The 21,619-nt window shown below is 42.2% G+C and overlaps 1 protein-coding gene across 3 annotated transcripts in view; it reads left to right on the forward strand.

Annotated features, from left to right (window-relative positions):
* Sh3kbp1 (SH3 domain containing kinase binding protein 1) overlaps positions 1–21,619 on the forward strand; it is a 336,253-nt gene that overhangs the window by 207,431 nt on the left and 107,203 nt on the right. For all 3 annotated transcript variants that reach the window (XM_038316361.1, XM_038316363.1, XM_038316362.1), the window contains one exon: positions 17,504–17,579. In XM_038316361.1, the coding sequence (XP_038172289.1) occupies positions 17,504–17,579 (76 nt within the window). The remainder of the gene's footprint in view (positions 1–17,503; positions 17,580–21,619) is intronic.

Raw genomic sequence — 21,619 nt, forward strand, 5'->3', positions numbered from 1 at the left:
CCTGTGAGTGATCCCACTTGTCACTACTCGAAGCCACACTTCTGTAAAGGCCAGAAAAGAGGAATCTGTAAGCATTGTCCTTTTAAGAAATATTTTTAAATTTTATTTTTATTTTATGTCTACTAATGTTTTGCCTGTTTATATGGATGTTCAGCTTATGTGTGCCTTATGTCAGTGTAGATCAGAGAGGTGTAGGGGGAGGGCCCACGTGTTTGTCCCAGTTGCCCAGAGCTGAAATAATCACACAGAAACCATATTCCTTAACACACTGCTCGGCCCATTATCTCTAGCTTCTTATTGGCCAACTCTTATATTAATTTAACCCATTTCTATTAATCTGTGTATCGTCATATAGCTGTGGCTTACCAGGTAAAATTCTCAGTGGCAGGTCTATGGCATCTCTCTCTCTCTCTCCCCCTTCTTTCTCCCAGCATTCCATTTAGTTTTTCTACCTAGCTCTGTTCCCCCTATAGCTCTGCAATAGGCCCAAAACAGTTCCTTTATTAACCAATGAAAGCAACACATAGACAGAAGGACCTCCTACACCAGAGAAGGGGTTCCAAATCCCTTGGAAATGGAGTTACAGATGATTCAGAGCTACCTCATGGGTGCTGGGAATTGAACCCAGGCCGTCTGCAAGTATTCCTAACCACTGAGCCATCTTTTCAGCCCCTGTGAATGTGGTCTTTGAGTATACTTGAAGCCTTTTCAGAACCACGAATAAGGAATTCATGGGTTCAATTAATAGAATAGGAAATACGGTCTTGGCTTTGAAAACATGTGATAAAATGTCTCAATACTTTATTTGGAACAGCATTAATTAGAAATGCGTCTACATTATGTTACTTAGTCACCGAAGATACGAGCTAATGAATAGCTCTAAGTGAAGGGGAATGACAAATGACAGAGTGCATTTATATTGGGTGGTGTCTTACAAATCACCATCAGGACTCATTTTCCATCTGATGTTCTTAACATCCTTACTAATGACTTGGAAATAATATGACACACATGACAGCTTCATGTGACTATTAGCTAGGAGCTGCTGCAGACCCAATCGGAGCTTCAAGAGAGATGTTGGCAGTGTGGGAAGGTGGATTGGAAGTTTTAGCTATGTTAAACATACTTTGTTACACACCTTCTAGAACTTCAGTTTTCTGACTATAAAAGTATTTTTGAAATACTAGAAGAAAGAAAGAAAAAAACACTAGATAATTTAATTCCCTGGGCTATGGCTGTGACTGGTTTTAAATATTAGCTTTCAGTTGTTTGGCCATAACATTTTTAACTGGTTGAGATCATACCACACATAGAATTGTTTCCATACACAGAATTTTTTTTTGTTTAGCATTATATAAGATTTCCCATATCATTACGGACTTCTGTAAACATCCCTTTAAACTGCTGGAGGCTCAATCTTTTTTCCTTTTTTGTGGAGGCAGTACTGGGATTAAACCTGAGATTGAACCCAGGGACCTTGCGCAAACAGCGGCTGTGTCAATAAGCTCTACCCTCAGCCCCAAGCCCCTATTTGGAAACTTTTTAAAAAAATGACATTCATTTATTTTTTTCATTCATATTCCTATCCCTTTCCTTTCCCCCGTGTGTGTGTGTGTGTGTGTGTTGTGTGTGTGTGTGGTGTGTGTGTGTATGTATGTGTCCACACGTGCATGCAGACGATTTGCTGGAGTTGTCTCCTCCCACTGTGTGGGTCTTGGAAGTGGAACTCAGTCATCAGGCTTGGCGGCAGACATCTTTACTGAGCCATCTCACCAGCCCCCTTGCTAATCTTGAAAGAAGCCTTTCAGTGCTGCTCTTGGCAAGAGGCTTGGCCACTTCCAGGTAGAGGATTATGGATTCAGCTTTTCCTGTTAAGCAAACCTCTGTACCATGTGAGTGTGTGGTCTCATTTGGCCCATTACTTTGGGAGGAGTATCTGTTTGGCCCAGTAGTTTAGAATTTCTTCATCCATTTCTGAATGGATGCCAAGCTTTGTAAAAGATGGCTTGGGATAGTTTTCTGTGGTGGTGTGTTTGCTCCTGAGTATCAAAATTCTCAATAAAAGGCTTTCTGTTCTCAGACAACAGGCCGTTTCCCCAGACACATGCCTTGTTGTTTTCCCGTCGTCAGCAGTAGAGAACAGTTTGGGTGCAGCCAGAAGCGCTGGCATGGGTGCACACTTGAGGGTCCTCTGCGATGTTGTTCTGATCACTCACTGTAGGTGCCACCTTTATTGTCTGGAAAGATCTGTGGGCTGTGGGCTTTCGGCTACCCCAGATCCCCTCTCCCACGGTCATCTTCACCTCCCAGGCAGCAGCAGTTCTGTGGCCCTGACTGCTATTTTTCATCCCTTCCCAGCTTCTCGATTTATCAATTTCCTCCAGGCCTGCCTCTCCTCTGTGACGGTCTTGTAAAAGCTGTTCTCCTGTCCCCCAGGAAAGGAATGGGCAACTAGCCTACTACTAAAAAAAAAAAAAAAAAAAAGCCTGTTGTGATAGGAGTGTTCTTTAAAACTAGAATCCACACAAAGGTAATGCAATGATTGGTTTTTCCCTTTTGTGTGTGTGTGTAGGGGGTGTGCATGTGTATGTATGCATGCCTTTTGTGTATGAAGGCATTTGTGCACATGTAGGAGCATGCGTGTGGTAGCCTGAAGTAATATTGGTAATTCGCCTCTATTGATCCTCTTTCACCTTCTTCATTGATCATGGTCTCTCAATCAAACCCAGAGCTCACTGATAGGGCTAGTCTTGATAGAAGGCTTGCTCTCGGGATCCCCGTCTGTACTTTTTCTGTGACTGGTATTACAGACAAGCTTCCAGCTTACTGGGCATTTAATGTGATCTCCTGGGGTCTGAACGTAAGTCCTTGAACACAAGTGGACAGCATTTTAAATACTGAGAAGTCACTAGGGCCATATTGAATTTTTGATTCAGTAAAATCCAATAACAAACACTTTACATACCTGCCATTGTATCCTTCTAGAAAGCCCATGAGTTGTTTTTGTTTTTTCATGATCTTCATTTCAGAAGAGGAAACCGACATACAGAGAGGTGTGGTCATTTACCCAAGATCACACAGCTAGTGACGCAATGCAGCTTTTGGAGACCATTGCCACTGAGTACAAACCTCACTAGATGCCAAAAGGAAGGATTGATTTGTTTCTTTGTAATGTCCCTAGCACTCCCATAAGGCTATTTTCTGGTGGATGGTGAATCATTGTTTTCCAGAAACATTTAGCTTATTCAATCCATAAGGGATTTGGAAGGATTTGAAGGTGCCGAGGACAGCCCTCCCCATCCTGTCTTCTCACCCTAGTTAATGAGACAGACATAAAGGTCAGAAACCCTAGATCAAGGGCAATGCATTCTTCTCTGACATGGGAAGGTCCTTCTGTCTTGTTGCCTAAGACATTTTCATGGGATGCACAGAATATGGGTTTGATTTGCCCCGTTGCTGCCTATGTCCTGCACACACATGACAGGACTGCCCTGAGTTTAAGTTAATTTGACCTCTCTTTGGAGAATCTCTATTCTTTTCTTGTCTGTTTTTGATGTTTCTTTTATTTTTTATTTGTATTAATTGTGTGTATAGGCATTTTTCTGCATGTATGCATATGCACCATGTGTGGTCTGATGCCTGCAGAGACCAGAAGACATTGAATCCTCTGGGACTGGAGTTACAGATGTTGTAAGCCACCGAGTGGGTGCTGGCAATCAGGCCTGGGTCTTTCAGAAGAACACCCAGTGTTCTTTACTGCTGAACCATCTCCAGTCCCTTTTTTTAAAAAAAAGACTTATTTTCTTATGTGTGTGTGTGTGTGTGTGTGTGTGTGTGTGTGCCAGTGCACATGTGCATGTATGTATATGTGAGTACTGGTTCCCATGAAAGCCAGAGGCATTGGATACCCTTGAAGCTGTAGTAGTTCTGAGTTGCCAGACATGAGCGCAGGAATTCGACAGGAGTCCTCTATGAGAGCAATGCACACTCTTAACTGATGATCCTTCTCCCCACCCTACCTTTTCTTTTAACTCCCTGTATATCTTGGGCTAGCCTCAAACTCATGGTCCTCCTCCATCAGCCTCCCAAATGCTAGGATTGCAGGCATGTTTCCAGCATGCCCCACTGGGATTTCTATTCTTGAAATATATTGGAGTTGCCTTTCTTAGTTTATTACTATTATTATTTATTATTTATTAGTTTTATTATTATTTATTAGTTTATTATTATTATTATTATTATTATTTGCACAGAAGACATATTGGATATATACCCAACCTCCAGGAGACTTGTATTTATACCTAAATAATAAATAAATAAATAAATAAATAAATAAATAATAATAATATCTAAAAATAACAGCATAAAGCCTTCTTAAATATCTTGTATGTGTGCATGTGTTTGCACATGTGTCTGGAAGACAGGGGTCTAGTTCCTGTATTGTTTTTAGGATCAATGTTCACCTTGCTTTTTGAGACAGAATTTCAGTGGGACCAGAGCTTACCAATAGGCTAGACTGGCTGGCCAGTGAGCCTTAGAGAATCCCTTAGTTTCTGACTCCTCAATGCTGGGATTACAAGTGTGCACATTTCTACCTGGGTCACACTCAGGACCTTCTGCTTACACAACACATGCTTTGTGGGTTGAGCTCTCTCCTCCCATCCTTAAATAACTTTGCACAAATCGTCTCCATCCTGTAAGTTAGGGGAACCCATATGATTATTTAAAAGGAGTGTTGTTCTTTAGAAGTCTGTGGAGCTAGTGATGAAAGAATGGGTCTTTTAATAGTAAGAGCAGACTGCTTTAGCATTAGCCAGCCTTGGTGAATGGCTTCATGGAAAGGAGTATTTCACTTAAGACTGAGGCTGAACGTAGTAGCATAGATAATTCATATAAATGGATTTATAGCTGGGGGTTGTAGTTGATGTTAAAGCACTTGCCTAGAAAGCCTGAAGCTCTGGGCTCTATTCCTAGCACTACAGAAGAAAAGGAATTCTATGATAAAACCATCCTCTGATATTTATGGGGGTTGTTTATAGGAACTTCTCCCAAAGGTTAGAAAAATCTATGATATTAATCTCTTATATAAAATATAAATAGTTGTTATAATGAATTGTTTAGGAAATAATGACAAAAATGTCTGATGATATAACGTGGCGGCAGTACCTTTCCCAAGTATTTTAACTTTGGATGCAGAATCCACAGATGGAGAGGAGTTTCTATGTGCTCCCCCGCCCCACTTGGATTTCTTCTCTATGACTGGCTTCATCCACCTAGTATAATGTCCACCAGGATCATTCATGTTATAGTGGCAGACTTGCCTTTTTAGGGCTGCCTAGTGTTCCGCTATGTGCTCTAAGGTTTTTGAAGATGGTGGTTCTACGTGAAAACACCATAACCAATCATGGCTCCAAGTGTGACCTGCTTCGGACTGAAGCTGCTTCATTTTCCTTCCCTGCTCAGAAGGAGGGAATGCTTTCTCTGGGAAATTCATTCTGGGAAGAGAAGTTTTAGGAGACAAACTTGGTTAAACAATTTACTTTCAATTTGTGAGGTGAAAAAGATGTGTTTTTGTATGTGTCAAGCGCTTCTCATATGTCTATGATTTTTTAAATGTTTTAGTTTTCAAGTGGGAGATTGACTGGTGTTTTCACAGGAAGCCACATGTTCAAAGCTTTTACAAACCTATTCTTTTGCCACTAAGTTCCCAGGCTAGCAGCAAAGCACAGAGGCACATGTCTTCTTTGACCCTATTAGGTCCTGAGCCCAGGGACCTGTCCCTGTGACTAACTCCTTAACATGTGAACTCACCGTTGTCTTTTGGCACTTGGTTGGCACTCACTAAGCATGTGGCATGCATACATGTAGACTCCAGAGCAAAACAAAATCCGAAATGGTTTTCTTGTATTCAGGCCAGGTTACTGTCGAGGATTTCTTCCTGTGGTGGCTGTGAGCTGTGACTAGGCAGGCACAGTTTCACTGCTTTAACTGGAGGATAAAGGTGGCTTCCCCGTTGCCACTTTACGTTGGCCTTTTGTTTCTTCCTTATTTCTCATCACTCTTATCCCAAATTAGATCCTCACACCTTTCCTTACTTTTCTTGGTAACCAGATGTCTTGGAGGATAAGTCACAAGCTACTGTAACAGTGGCTTTAACTTACCTTGCTGGCTTGGAGGCCTAAGCTGCTGCCTCTGCCTCCACCCATACCACACTGTGAACATCTGCTCAGGACTCAAGTGATTCTCCTGCCTCAGTCTCAAGTGTAGTCTCCTGCTACACCCAGCTCCCGCATTCATTCATGGCTTACTTACTTGCTTTTCTTCAACAAAAGCACGCTTTCTACTATATCCTTAGGCCAACTCCTACCCATCTTTCTAAATTTAGCACAAACCTCATTGCTGCCATCTTTGATGCTTATTTCCTCATGGAGATTGGCCAACAACTATTTTTTTCCTCGTCTGTACATGCATTTATGGTACTGGTTAGCCCTTTGACCTATGATGATTATCTAATGAGTCTGACCCTGCTGCTAATCCAGACCTCACTGATGATCCAGGACTCTGCGCCTTTCATATATGCAGTAGCCAGCATCGACTGCACCATCGAGGCGAGTGTGCATTGTAGTGTTTAAAAGAAGAGTGGATAACGGTAAGCGTTAGTGCAAAGACACGGCATTTAATATCAAGCAATTAAACATCATGTGATAGATACTGAGTGTAGCATGGCTAAAGGAAGTCTTCATAAATTTCTTGAATTAAAAGAAGAAGGTCTAGAAATATACTCCGACAGTTGCCTTCCTCAGAGCATCCTTTACATCGCTGTTCCTCAGACTGTAGATGAGGGGGCTAAGCATAGGAATCACCACTGTGAAGAATACAGACAGCATCTGGTTCTGTTCAGTAGATGAATTGGACTTGGGCATCACCTAAATGAAGGTAATGGTCCCGTAGCAGAGAGTGACTGCAGTGAGGTGGGAGGTGCAGGTGGAGAAGGCCTTTTGGTGACCCTCAGTGGGGTGCATCTTCAGGATGGTGATGAGGATGTAGATTAGGAGATGGCTATGACAAACACTGTCGTCACAATAATGGAACCAGAAGAAATAGAAGGGATGATTCTGGTAATGGAGACATCTGAGCAGGACAGTTTCAGCAAAGGGGAGAAGTCACAGAAGTTATCTATCTGATTTGGTCCACAGAAGGGCAAATTTAACAGCCAGTAAATGTCCAACCATTCATGCAACCACCAACGTAGGAAGATCCCAACAAGAGAAAACAGACTCTGGGGTACATGAGCGTGGAGTAGCAGAGAGGTGAACAGATTGCTACATCCCCATCAGAGGCCATGGCAGCCAGTAGGAGGCACTCAGCTGATCCAAAGGACACTGTGATGCAGAGATGAACTTCATAGGCAGCCCGAGATAGGCTCAGCCCATTCCCAAGGAGTTCCAGAAGCATTATAACTGAGACTGAGGTTGAATATCTCATGTCTACAAAAGCCAGGTGGCTGAGGAATAGGTGCGTGGGTGTGTGCAGCTGGGAAGAATTCTTATCCACATGATGATGCTGCCATTGCCTACTAAAGTGACCATGTATACAGAAATAGCACAAAAAGACTCTACACAGTGTAGGGACCTCTGTTAGTCCCAAAGTGATTAGCTCTGTCACAGTGGTGTGGTTTCCAGCCTCTCTCTTTCGTGTGAATTGTTCCTGTTGAAGGAAATGAAAACATTTGTTTTTATAATGTTCTCATGTTGCCCATTACTGGGGTTCTTTGATTTTCCTCACACTTGTTCATGGTTATCTCCTCTGCCCAACATATAAATACTGCATTCTTTACAATTTTGGTTTTGTCCTTTTATCTTTGAATACAATGAAAATGATGAAAAAAAGCTGAAAAAGGTAACTTTGCCCTCAAGTGTGTCTTACTTATAAAATATCATGAGTATGTGTGAGATTTATGTCCATGTGGAATGTCGGTTAAAGCTGACACATTATTTACTGGACTTTAGTTGAGGCTTACAGGTGAGATGTGCTCATGTATACTGAGGGAAGAGATGCCATCCCCAGGTTGGTGAGGACAAGAGCCTGGATTGTGCTGTGATTAAGAAATGCACAGAAATAGGATGGATATTTTTGTTTTAATTAATTTTATATAACTTTCATGGAAACACTGGAGTTTGGTCCATGTGTGATGTTAAACACGACAAACCAAACACCTATTATTTGTGGCTGCCATACTGTAGTGATTAGCTGTGGGCCAGCTTCCTGCCACCTGGCTCCCAGCCACCGGCTAGCTTTACCCAAAATAATTACACCGAAACTGTATTCTTTTAAACACTGCCTGGCCCATTATTCCAGCCTTTTTCTCACATCTTGACTAACCCATATCTAATAATCTATGTAACACCATGAATGGTGTCTTACCCGGAAAGATTCAGCATGTCTGGCCTGGTGGCTGGCTTCATCGCATCTCTCTCTCTAAGGAGAGGCACGGCAGTCTCTCTCACTTAGGAGAGGCGTGACATCTGACTGAGCCATCTACCTCACTTCCTTCTTCCTGTTCTGTCTACTCCACCCACCTATGGGCTGGCCAAGGCAGTTTCTTTATTAAAACAGAAGACCCTCCCACATCACCATACTATATTTTTCTTTCCCTTACCTACCCAGTCTCTCCCTAAATTCTCTAAATGCATATAAAATGAAGGTATTGTTAATCCAATATAAGAAATCATCTTTCTGGTAGAAGGAGCATTTATGATTTTTCTTTATCTGTTATAACAGCAAAAATAGTCTCCCAAAGAATAGTGGCAGGTTGTATCTTGTAAAAGTGGTCTGTGGAATGGACATTCACTTTGGCTTGCTCATCTTTGTGAATAAGACGACTCTTTAACAAACTGGCATGCAGGTTCCTCTCCTGGCAACAATGAAGGTAAAATACAAACAGTATTTTCAGATATTGTCAAGTGTTTGGAGAGCCGGTGTCTATGATTTTAATATTGTCTGAATTACATTCTGTACCTCACTGAGCACGTAAACATGAGTGGAAGTCTCACCTAACTCTCTAAAACTTATTTTTTATTTTTACAAAGAGGCAGTCATCACCCTTCCTGTTACTGTTGTATGGACCTTTTAACTTTTGTAAAGCATGCTTTTAGAGGTGTTCAATAAATAATCAAATGAGCCCAATCAGATCCTGGCAGGAAATAGAGTCAATGATAAGTAGCAGAACCTAATAGCAGACCTGGATCACATTCTTTACACAAACAACTAATTCTCTCTCTCTCTCTCTCTCTCTCTCTCTCTCTCTCTCTCTCTCTCTCTCTCTCTCTCATATTATTCATATATATGTATATATATATATGTGCTAATACATTTATAAAGACACAAACAAAATATAGTTTATATTTTATATGTATGTAGTAGAATGATAATACTAAAGATTTTTAGGGATATATTAAAAGAGGAGCCCTGGAAGCCCCTGTAGAAGACTCTAAGTTGAGTCAAGGTCTGCTGTATTTAAAGAGTGTTTGCTATTAGTCTTGAGAGGCTAAGAAGCTATGAACTGTTAGGTAGTATGGCAAGATGTAACAATTAGAAGTAAATCTTCAAATTTCTTTGTTGGGGATGCCTCAGGGTTTCTATAAAGAAACACCATGATCAAAAACAAGTTCTGGAAGAAACGGTTTATTTGGTTTATACTTTCACATTGCTGTTCATCACAGAAGAAAATCAGGACAGGAACTCAAACAGGGCAGGATCCTGGAGGCAGGAGCTGATGCAGAGGCCATGGAGGAGTGCTGCTTATTGATTTACTCCTCATGATTTGCTCAGCCTGATTTTTTATAGAATCCAGAACCACCAGCCCAGGGATGGCACCACCCATAATGGGTTGGGCTTATGGAGCTATTCTCTCAACTTCGGTTCCCTCCTCTCAGATGACTCTAGTTTATGTGTCAAGTTGACATAATACTCGGCCAGCACAGTTGGATGTGCTATGAGCAGTAATCAAGTAGCAGTACATGTTCTGGTTCCTTTGCTGCAGGTGTTGTTAAGAGGTATAGAGGGTGCTTGAAAACTGTCTCATGACAGACCAATAAAAGAAGGTTCATTGGGCAGGATCCTTGTCTGAAAAATGATTAAAGTATCCCCCTGGGAGGATGAAAGGCTCCAAATCAGAGTCAAAGAGGAAGGAAGGAATATGCACTAAGAACTTCATTGCTGGATCTGTTGGAAGGTGTGACAAGGGTCCTTGGAGGTGAATTCCAAGTCATGCTCCTAGGACACAGAAATGATAGTTAAGACAATTTAGAAAAGGGATAGTGTTCACCTATTTGTTCTATAGAGCGTTCATTCTTGTGGTGTCTCACTGCTGTCAAAAGACATTCTATGCACAGGGAAGGTTGGGATACACTGAGACAAACTTAAGGATAAAGTTAAATAGTAACTGTAAAGCGTAAACAGTATTCAGTGTTTTCCATATGTGGCAAGTTAGGGATTAGGTGTTTTCTTGATTAGTTGATTGGTTAGTAGAGCGCTGTAGGGGAATACACTTCTGAAGATTATTTCAGGAGAGAGAGAGAGGGGGAGAGGGAGGGAGGAGAGGGAGAGGGAGAGGGAGGGAGGAAGGGAGGAGAGAGAGGGAAGGAGGGAGAGAGAGAAAGGGAGAGAGAGAGAGAGAGAGAGAGAGAGAGAGAGAGAGAACATGTGTGTACATTAAAAACAAGAGTGATGGTGCCTAGGAAAACATTGGACAGTGTGTGTAGACAGTGTGCTGTCACCAGTGACCAGGCTGAGGAATATTGACGTAGGACAATGACTGAAGTGGTGGGGTCCTCTGATTTGTCAAGGAGGACATCTCCTCTCTTTGGACTGATATGACAAGAGTGCTACGGCTAGGTTTAGTGGGAGCTGTGGATGATATCCCAAGCTCCCTGCTTTACCTAGCAACCACTTACTAACCTCGAATTTTGTGAGGGTAAGAAAATAATGAACATCTAGGTCCTGCTCAATTGCTGAAACAAAGGTACTTAAACTTCCAAATGTTTTAGAGTTGACAAGTGCTTCTCTAAAGCAGCCAGGAATCACTTAAGGCTTTAACTGTGGTTAGGGCAAAGAGATTCAGCAAATTTGGATTCTGAATTTCTAAAAACAACTCAGGTAAGTGAAAGTCATCTGAATAAACTCCTAAATCTTAAATTCAATATTCATATCAGAAGGAATTACTACCTTTGACCTTTTTACTTTATATGTATTTATTTTTGCTTCTTTGAGGCCGGATTTTGCTGTGCTTCCCAAGCTGGCCTTGAATTCAACAATCCTCCTGCCTCGGCATTCCCAAGTGCTGAGATTTACAGGCATGAGCCACCATGCCCAACAGAAGGTTCTTCTTAGCATTTTGTTTTTCTTATAGTTAGCTTCAGAAAGTCCTCCCTGAAAAGCTGGAATTGACATCGCAACACAGGAGGTATTTCAAAAGCAAACCCTGACCCTGGACCAGAAAGAGCTACATATACTAGGCCATGCCTTTTAGTTTTAGAACTTCAAGATACGTTTTACAGTGGCATATCTTCTGTTGGTATCATACAGTTGAAATGGGTTCCACCAAATGCAAGCCAATTGGCAGTTACACACAGAATGGAGAGCCTTCCAGTGGGGGCCCACAGGCACTCCATTGTAAGGACAGCTCTTGTATTGGTTCTTTTCTGGCTCTGACATGCTTGGCTCCTACCCCTCCCTACTGAATGCCAAGAAGACTTTTCATAATGCCATGAGTCATTACGTGTTCATGAAAGGACTGTGTGAAAATAAAGATAAGAGATTTGGTGGAAGACACAAACTGCAAAACTGCAGATACAGTTGCATATAAATACGGTTTTGTGCTGCCTTCCATCCATCCCGTGTCCTGTATCTCTCCATCTCCTGGGGAATGAGTAGGGTGACTGTGCTGTACTCTTGGGCACCCCTCAACACACTACTGTGGAGAACCAGCTCCACAAAGGTGTTGCTTTAGTGCTTGACAACTTCCTGCCTTCTTGTCTGTTTGCTTGTCGCATATTGAAGAAACTCTAATGAATCCGTAATGGACAAAAAGAGAAAACGTAGTAGCAGATGCTAGTGTTATATAAAGAATAACACTAAGGAGCCATCTTTGATCTTGGGTTTTACCCTTGGGTTTGCCTTTGTGTGCGTGCATGAGTAATGGCTTCATGGAGTTTCTCAGACAATCTCATACTTCCAGGACTGTAGTGAGGAGCAGCGGGCTGTGTCCTGCCACCCGGCTAGCTTTACCCAAAATAATTACATGGAAACTGTATTCTTTTAAACACTGCCTGGCCCATTATTTCTAGCCTCTTATTGTCTAATTCTCACATCTCTTGCTTTAACCCATATCGAATAATCTATGTAACACCACGAGTGGTGTCTTACCGGGAAAGATTCAGCATGTCTGACCTGGTGGCTGGCCTCATCGCATCTGTCTCCCTGAGGAGAGGCACGGCAGTCTGCTCCAGAGAGGCGAGGCATGGCGATTTATCTCACTTAGGAGAGGCGTGGCATCTGACTGAGCCATCTACCTCACTTCCTTCTTCCTGTTCTGTCTACTCCACCCACCTAAGGGCTGGCCTATTAAATGGGCCAAGGCAGGTTCTTTATTAAAACAGAAGGTCCTCTCACATCACAGGACAGCGGCTAACTGCTAGCGTACAGGGAGTCCCTACCCCTGCCCCAGTGATCCTGGCTGCCTTTGGATTGCAAGACTTGTGTGTAATGGTCTTTGGACAGGGGACTTTGAGAGATGGAATTTAAGCATTGACTTGTTATTAGAATTTTTTTTTCCACTCAAGGGAATTTGCACCTGAATTATAACAGCAGAGAAGTGCTTTTATACCCGTGATTTGAGCAGGATTCCACAGTCACAAAGAGAACATCATTTGGGAACTGGATTTCCCTGGACTCAATCCCAGTGATTGTCTTTATCTTGGCATAGAAAAAGGAAAGTGTTACTTACTCTACTAATTGAAATCATATGGTACTTATCTGTTCTGATGCTGTATTGCTGGATCCTGTGGAGCTAGAAGCACATGTATATGAAACCCCCACTGGAGACAAGATGCCCTCCCTCCCTCCCCTGCGTTCACCAAAATTTGCATTGTGCTCTTGACAAGAACGAAAGGGAGACGGATTAATATTACTAAATATTCAAAGAAATAGATTTTCTGATTTTTAAAATTGAGTTTTATTTTAATTTTAAATTATTTTGCATTATACGGGTTTGGTCTGCATGGATGTGCACCACGTACATGCAGTGCCCATGGAGGCCCGAAGAGTAGATCAGATCCCCCGGAACTGGAGTGACAGTTGTAAACTGCTAAGAGGCTGCTGGGAATTGAACCTGGGTCCTCTTCAAGAGTAGGATGTGCTCTTAAGCACTGAGCTAACTCTTCAGCCCTAGTTTTATTTTTAAGGATGTATTTATTATTTTTATTTATGCATATATTGTATGCTTCCATGAATTTATATGCACCATGTTTATGCAGAATCCCTCAGACTCCAGAGAACATTGGATCCCCTGGAACTGAAGTTACAGGTGCTTGTGACCCGCCTGATGTAGGTGCGAGAAACCAAACCTGGGTCTATCTGCAAGAGCAGTTAGGTGCTCTTAATCACTAACCCATCTCTCTAGCCCCTAAATTAGATTTAAAGTGGAGGTCAGGCTGTAGGCAAGAGAGACAAAAAGTGATAGCGATGTGGTAATTGCTGCATTTGGAAGCATATCCAAAGCATTGGCCTATTTGTGGAGTATTCAGCTCGGAGTGGTCCTCTGTATATATCTACTGCCATTCTGAGTAGGGGCTTCTGGGTCAGGGCACAAGCACACCCAATCACCATGGAGGCTTTGGCTGGGAAACATTTAGGCACTTGCACAAAAGGCAAAAGGAAATGTAGGACCAAGCTAGAGAGCAGAACTTGAGCGTCTGTTCCTTCTGAAGTGAGGCTGCCAGCTGATCTCTCAGGAATTATGCCTTGTGCCAGCCACGGCAGCACAACGCCCAGGTGCTTCATTGGGCATGTCCTGGACAAACCATCTTCCTTATGATACTCAGGAGGGTGAGAAGCTGCCAGGCTGTGAAAGAGGCCTTAAGAAAGGCTGAGGTCCTGTGTCCTCTGCCACAATCAGGCATAAGCATGACCTTTGCTACCTCCCAGGTGCATGAGAGCCCCCCTGTTTCATTTGTGCATGAGGGGGGGCGGAGCTGCTTCGCAGCTGAGCTTCAGCTATATATGATGTAGATGCACATGTGTAGTTTACATAGCAGCATTACGTTCTTAAATCAAGAGAAAAGAGAAAGGGAGAGGAAAGAGCATTAAAAGATGTTCAATACTGTGTCTAAGTATGGAAACAGGAACCAGAGTTTTTAACCCAATAAAAGACATTTCGTTCTCACTAATAGAATTCCTGCTACGTCAGGGTCGGTGGTTCTCAAACTAGAGCATGTATCAGAGTCCCTCAGAGGCTGCTGGGCGTCATCCCCAGGGTTTCTGATTGAGAAGGTCTGGGGCCAAGGCCTGGGAATATGCCCAGTTGACAAGTTTTCAGGCTTTGCCAGTTAACTAGCCAGTGTAGCTTCTAGCAGAGAGAGAAGCGCCACAGTGCTCTCCATCTCAGGAACCCCTGTGGGACCCGACTGAATGGGGAGGAGCGGAGCTTACCCTCTGGATTTCTAATTGTGGTCCACAAAGGCAAAGGATGCAAGGTTCACCATCCCCCAGAAGATGAGCATAATACAAATTTCACTGGGACCCCTACTGCTAGGACCCATGGAAGTCAGTGCACTGGAATTTTTCTCAAGCATTGAAGAAAAAAGGCAGAGTGTGCATTCGTTTTGTTCTGTAAGTGCATTTAGCCAATATTGTTTCTTGGTGTCTGGTGACTTGGACAGTCTGGTAAATCAGGATGTCAGGCATGAAGGCAACACTTTCTTTGTCTCCCAAAGGAGAACTTATAAGGTTCTGAAATCTGCAAGGCTTTCTCCAGAAGGCAGTATTTCTGCTTTAAAGCCCAAGCTATTCATTTGATGTCTCCACTTTGTGATTGTTTATTAGTTTGTTTGTTTTAGGAGTGTGAACAAATCTAAGATGGGCAGCAGCCCCTTGCTGGTACTGTATTTCCAGACTCCCTCTTTTCCCCGTCGGTGATAACTGAAGTTTTCCTTGCTTTTGTTTGCCTCTCCCTAATGTGCTAATGGGAGTAAAGCTTTATTCCAGCTTCTGCCAAATGAAGGGAGGGGCAAAGAGATTGGCAGGTATGCTTCCAGCATTATGGATGGTGAATAATGCTCCCAGAGCTTCCAGGTTCCCTTCTGACTTTTCAGTATAATCCCCAAACTGTTTCTTCATCAAATTTGACCTTCTAGCAGAAGAACATCAAACATATTTTTTTAAAAAAAATCTTCCTTGATATTTTCTTGAAATCTTAAAATACTATTCGTTTGAGTACTTAGTGGTAGAAGAGTGGTTTATTACTTGGGGTTTTCATTTTTTTATCCAATATAGAAAGCCTTGTGGCACTAAATAAAAATGTCACCGTGTAAAATGCAAAGGCTTTCTGTCACAAACATTTTTAAAAATTCATGAAGATCTGAAGATTTGATTTATCTTTTCCTTTTTCTGTGATTTATTCATATTTAATGTTAGTTTCAACAATCGCAACATGAAAAACCTTTTCAAATAAAAAATGGCAAATGAGTTTCATTTGAAGAAAAAAAAACAACCTTGCCAGTTTTTAATGACACAGCTTATTGTTCTTCCCATGTTCACGGGACAGAGAAGGCTGGTTTTCCCAGTGGCTTCATTGTTAGGAATGTCAATTCACCTGGCTATTTGCATGTGGCAATGGTTTCTCTCATGTCAGTGGACACTTCTCATTGGGCATTAATCATGTTTACATGGGTGCAAGGGCAGAAAGAAGAGTGGGAACAGCTCTCACCTCTGGAACGGTTGAGTTGGCTTGTTCCTGTGTTTGAGTTGGGTTCTGAACTGCTGGGTAGCCTGTGACTTCAGGGACGTCTTTAGGCAGGGACAGTCTTTCCTAAGAATGATTCGTAAATAAGAATAATACAATTAGCTTCAAATGAAGTAGAAGAGGAAGTCAGAGCAGACTCAAAGTGTTTGGCTTGGTTTTATTTCTTTTAAACAAAACTGATCAATGGTCATCGGGTCTGAGGTGTCGACATTTAGGTCTTGGAGGACTAACCAACTGGTAGGAATGGAGCTGAAGACCCTCCTTGCTTTTGTTTTAGGAGATAGGTATATTCTTCCTAAAGGACAAGAAATTTTTGCTCACACCCACAATGTAGTGAGGAGCTACGGGCCGGCTTCCAGCCACCGGCTAGCTTTAAACCTGAAATAACAACACACAAATTGTATTCTTTTAAATACTGCTTGACCCATTATTTTCAGCCTCTTACTCACATCTTGACTAACCCATATCTAATAATCTGTGTAACACCACGAGCGGTGTCTTACCGGGGAAGATTCAGCATGTCTGACCTGGTGGCTGGCTCCATCGCATCTGGCTCCCTTAGGAGAGGTATGGCAGTCTGACTAACTTAGGAGAGGCATGGCATCTGATTGAGCCATCTACCTCACTTCCTTCTTCCTGTTCTGTCTACTCCACCCACCTAAGGGCTGGCCAAGGCAGTTTCTTTATTAAAACAGAAGACTCTCCCACATCACCATAAGGTAAATGGTTTCTTAGATGGTAAAAAGGAGTTAATGAAGGCCCAATGGTTCTGGACAGTCTAGCTCCTGCCTGTAGCGGCGGTCGGAGGAATTTGGAAATAACCGAAAATAGTCCTTTTAGAATAAATCAGTTTTAATAAAAGGGGAATAAGGGAACTTACAGAGCCAAGGGTCCAGCGAAGCAGAGGGTGACGCGGGGAAAAAACAGGGTCGTCCCTCCCGGACCTGGTTCTTTTTAAAGGTACCTCTCTCCCCTGGGGCAGCCACGCCCCTGAACGCAGGGATTGGGCCAGCTGCCCCAATACCTGCCTGTCTGTCCACCTTCCTATTCTCCCGCCCGTTTTTCTGACTCTCATCTCTGTATTCCTTCCCTTCATTTTTCCTACTTGTTCTCATTCTTCCACTGTGAGCTTATTTTAGAGCCTCCATAAATTTTATCAACTTGTCATAAAATGAAGGAAACTGTACCAGTTTTTTTTCTGTTCAAAATAATAAGAGACCTGTAAGAAGTATCAAGAGAAGAAGATAATAGAAGGCACCAAGAGTCTTCAAAGAAAAAGCCCCTTTTTTCTACTTTACCCCTTTATTTGTCACTGAGGACAAGATCCATTAATATGTGGCAGCCAATCCACAGAGCAGTCTCAGTTCATGGCTGTGGTTTTCAGAACCAGGTCTGGGGGGTTTCTCATTGTGGTTTTGATTTTGTTCCTTTGCTCATGAAGAGAGTCATCCTGATGTGTAAATCATCTTGTTTCCTCCTCAGACAATTGGGAAGAAGTTACCTCCAGCTACGTCAACTCCAGATCCATCAAAACCAGAAATGGACAGCAGGACAAAGGGTGAGTTTCCTTAATTACCAAAATTCTTTATATACCTCTGAAAGCTTTTGTGTATCCATCAATTAAAGAAAAAGCACACAAATGTGTCTCCTTAGACAGCCATGACTATACTAGAAGGACAAGTTAAAAATCAGAATTCTGTTTTTCATGGGGACAGTGTGATCCTTTCCTGCGACATCCATTGCAGCAACATGCAAAGCTAGAGTTTGTCCATATTTGTGCAGGTTAGGTGGCCCAAGGACTCAGAAAGTGCTAACTAGAGCACATCAGGGATTGCCGGATCCTCATTAGATAGGCCTAACCACTTAGCCAACATTACTCTCCTTTCACTTACTTAGGCGGAGGCTGTTCGTTCATTTCGCGGCTGCCCAAACCGAAATAATCACATAAAAGCTATGTTAATTAAAAACACTAGTTGGCCTTTTAGCTCAGGCTTTTTGTTAATTAACCGTTACATCTTAAATTAACCCATTCCTATTATTTTGTATTTTAACCACAAGGCTCGTGGTTTACCGGTAAGGTTTTGGGGCTTCTGTTTCCTTTGGCAGCTCTTCTCTATCTCTGTTTGGATTTTGAATAGGCAGTCTCCTACTACACACTTATGCTGGACTCCTCAACACGTCTTTTTAAAGAATATTTTTATTTCTAATTATGTATATGCATGTGTTTCTGTGTGGGGGTATATGCACATGAATGCAAGTACCTGCAGAGATCAGAGGCATCTGAGTTCTGGGAACTGGAATAACAGTCATTTATGAGTATGGGGATGCTGGGACTTGAACTCCAGTCCTCTGCAAGGGCAGTACACACTCTTAACCATTTAGCCATCTCTCCAGCCCCACATCGATGCTTGAATGTCTTCAAGTGTTTCTATGGTATCTTCAGGCAAGAGGCTCAAGTCTTTTGGATGGATTAGGCTAGTAGTTGGGAAGAGATTAGTTTCATTTTAGATTGATGCTATCCAATAGGTCAATCACATGAACCGTGTATACAATTTAAAAATTTCTGATGACCACATTAAAAATTGGAAGCTAATTTTAATGTATGTATGTATGTGTGTGTATATATATATATACATACATACTTATATATAACCTTATATATAACCGTATATATATGTGTGTGTGTGTGTGTATATATATATACATATATATATAACTTTTTCAATATGTAAGCTCTATAAAACTATTAGTAAGATATTGTGCTTTTCTTCAGTGTTTTGTCTTCACAGTGTTCTATGTGGTTTGCAGGTATTGTGTATCTCAGTTTAGAGTAGCAGCCACGTTTTCGAGTGCTCATTAGTCACGTGTGCCCATTGGTGACCATGTTGGACAGTGTATTTTAAGAGTAATGTTGAAGCCCTTGACGGAAAACCACAGCTCTCACAGAGATTCTGCTGAGCCAAATATGAGTGACTATGGCCTAGGAACATGCATTGAGGTTGCTCCGCGTGACATGCTCCAATACAGAAGCAGTTGCCTGCACCCTTTTATAGCCACAGAACAAATGAAAGTCCTAAGTCAAGGCTTTTTCACAATACTTCAATGGAAACAGCAGGTAGGCAGGTTAGGTTTTAGATGTTCTCTGATGACATTCTTAGCTTTGGGAGTCGTGGATGCTCGTGATCTGCTAAGTGTATTTTACAAAGGTTTTACCTTTGAAATTTCCCCGATACAGAGGTAGATAGTACACAGTTATTAAGAGAAATAAAGATAGCCCAAGATAATTTTGATTCTCAAAGATCTATACTGTTCTGTCTTTTCACAGTCAAAATTTGAAACAGTAGGTCAGCCTTGTAGAGTCTTCAACATATATGTGACTTTTTTTCTGGGAACTTCAGTTTATAGGGTCAAAGATGGCTCCTTGATCTAGGGGCTGTTGCAGATGATGGCCCCCTTAGGCATGTGGTAGAAAGCTGGCCCTCCACCATGCCTTCTTCAGTCATATACATATCAGTAAGACACATCCATGTACCTGGCTCTCCGGAAGCATTATGGTCAGGGAATTGGTTATTCACAAAGCAGGGATTTAACAGAGACTAAATGGAGTGTTCTGTCTTAAGAGTCCTAGGAGGACCAGTTGTTATTAGCTACCAACATGACCTCAGACAAATTACTTGCTTTGATTTCTCTGGTCTTTATTCTCATGGTTTGCTTTGTGTATGCAGTCAGAGTGTTGCACTAGACAAAGAAAAAGCCCTTAGGTTTCTCCCAGCATCTTCATCCTCTCAGTCAGTCCTAAAAGCGTTAGGACCCATTGTGGAAGGTTTTTCCACTCCAAAGCATTGAGCAGCCTGAGAGACAAAAGGAAGACAGTTCTGGGAGAGTGTGCATTATTATTGGAAATCGATGTTAATATGCTTGTCAGTGGGCATCGGGCCTTGAGGGATTTGCTGTTTACTCTTGGGCATTTTCCATGGATCTGAGGACAAGAATTTTCACAGCTGAATTTTACTGTACACATTCTCCATCTGGCCTTCCTTGCCAAGAGAAAATTTTAGGGTAATTGCTCTCCCATGATTGCTGTTTAGTAGAACCCCAGGCCATTAGAATTCCTCCAGCTTTTGAATCAGTTCCCTGTTTCTGGATGCCGATGCCACATCTGTGTTCAGGTAGAAGGTTACAGAGTGCTGAGCAGCCTTTGGAAATAACCCTGGGCTTGATATCCAGGCAGCTTCATTGCTTCTTCCTGCTGGCCTGAAATAGAAACCATGGCAAAGGATGCCCAGCGGCACAGAGGAGAGCTGCTTCTTCCTTCCAGCTGTCTCCTCAGCACACTAAGCCACAAGCTCACATCAGGATCCAGAGTTATGATGACTCAAAAATACTCATGTGAGTTGGTATTTTTTGAGTGATCCAGATTTATTTAAGCAGGGAACATTCTCCCCACCCCACCCCCAAACAAAAGGCTTTTATGATACTGAAATTCATCAGCAACTCATGCTGGGGAACAGATTGCCATAATTTTCATAACAAGAGGAAAACTATCTAAATATTCATAACAAAGTACCCCGAGGTGCCTTCAGCTTATCACATCTGGTGTCTTCCTTTTTCTTATAACAATTGGTGCAGATTTGTGATCTCTGCAGGGTAGAAACATGGCCAAAAAGACAGACCTCTTTAGCATTAGCATCTTTCTGAACTATTAGTCCAAACTAGATTCAGAAGGCACTAGATCAGTGTTTCTCAACCTGTGTCAAATGACCCTTTCACAGGGGTCATATTTCAGATATCCTGCATATCAGATATTTATATCATGATTCAGAACAGTAGGCGAAATTGCAGTATGACGTAGCAACAAAATAATTTTATAAGTTGGTGGGGGTCCACCATAACAATGAAAGAAATGTATTAAAGTGGGATCCAGCAGGATATTAGGGAAGGTTGGAGAACCACTACTGCTACTATAGTGTGATAAAGTAGATTAGAAACTAAAAAACTTGCCCTGTGGCAGACATTATACAACTTAGGTTGGGACCAGGTATCTGAATAAAGTATGATGGGAGTGGTGATGAGGGAATACGAGGCTAAGTCTTGCCTGTAATAACCTCACTCCGTAATCTGGACATGTGCCCCCAGCCTCTGAGATCCACTATCGTGCATGAGCTGCCACTTAGAAAATTGGTCTATGGTGAGAGAACATAAGAGTACCTCATTGTCGATGATTAGATCAATTAGATACCTCCAGGGTTAGTGGACAGATACTATATGTTATTTTTTCCATGATGCAGCCTAGAACAGTGCCATCAACTCACTGGGTATATAGCGAGTGGAGATTGAGTAAATAGAGCCTTTTAAAGGACTCGTGACATTGTGGGGGTTTGCTCACGATTCTGGGCCTGGGGATTTGGACACATCCCATATAAAAGACATCTCCTTACTCATTGATGTCTCCATTGCTCAGTCTCCCCAAAGCTTTCTCTCTTCCTAGAAAGCACTCCAGTAATCTGCTCTCTAGATTCACAGTGAGGGCTTTCCTGTGATGGGACCCAGCTATCTAAGCTGCTTAAAGTCAGCCTTTCAACTTCAGTCCTCTTGGAG

Source organism: Arvicola amphibius, chromosome X (assembly GCF_903992535.2).
Source record: "Arvicola amphibius chromosome X, mArvAmp1.2, whole genome shotgun sequence".
Taxonomy (NCBI): Eukaryota; Metazoa; Chordata; class Mammalia; order Rodentia; family Cricetidae; genus Arvicola; species Arvicola amphibius.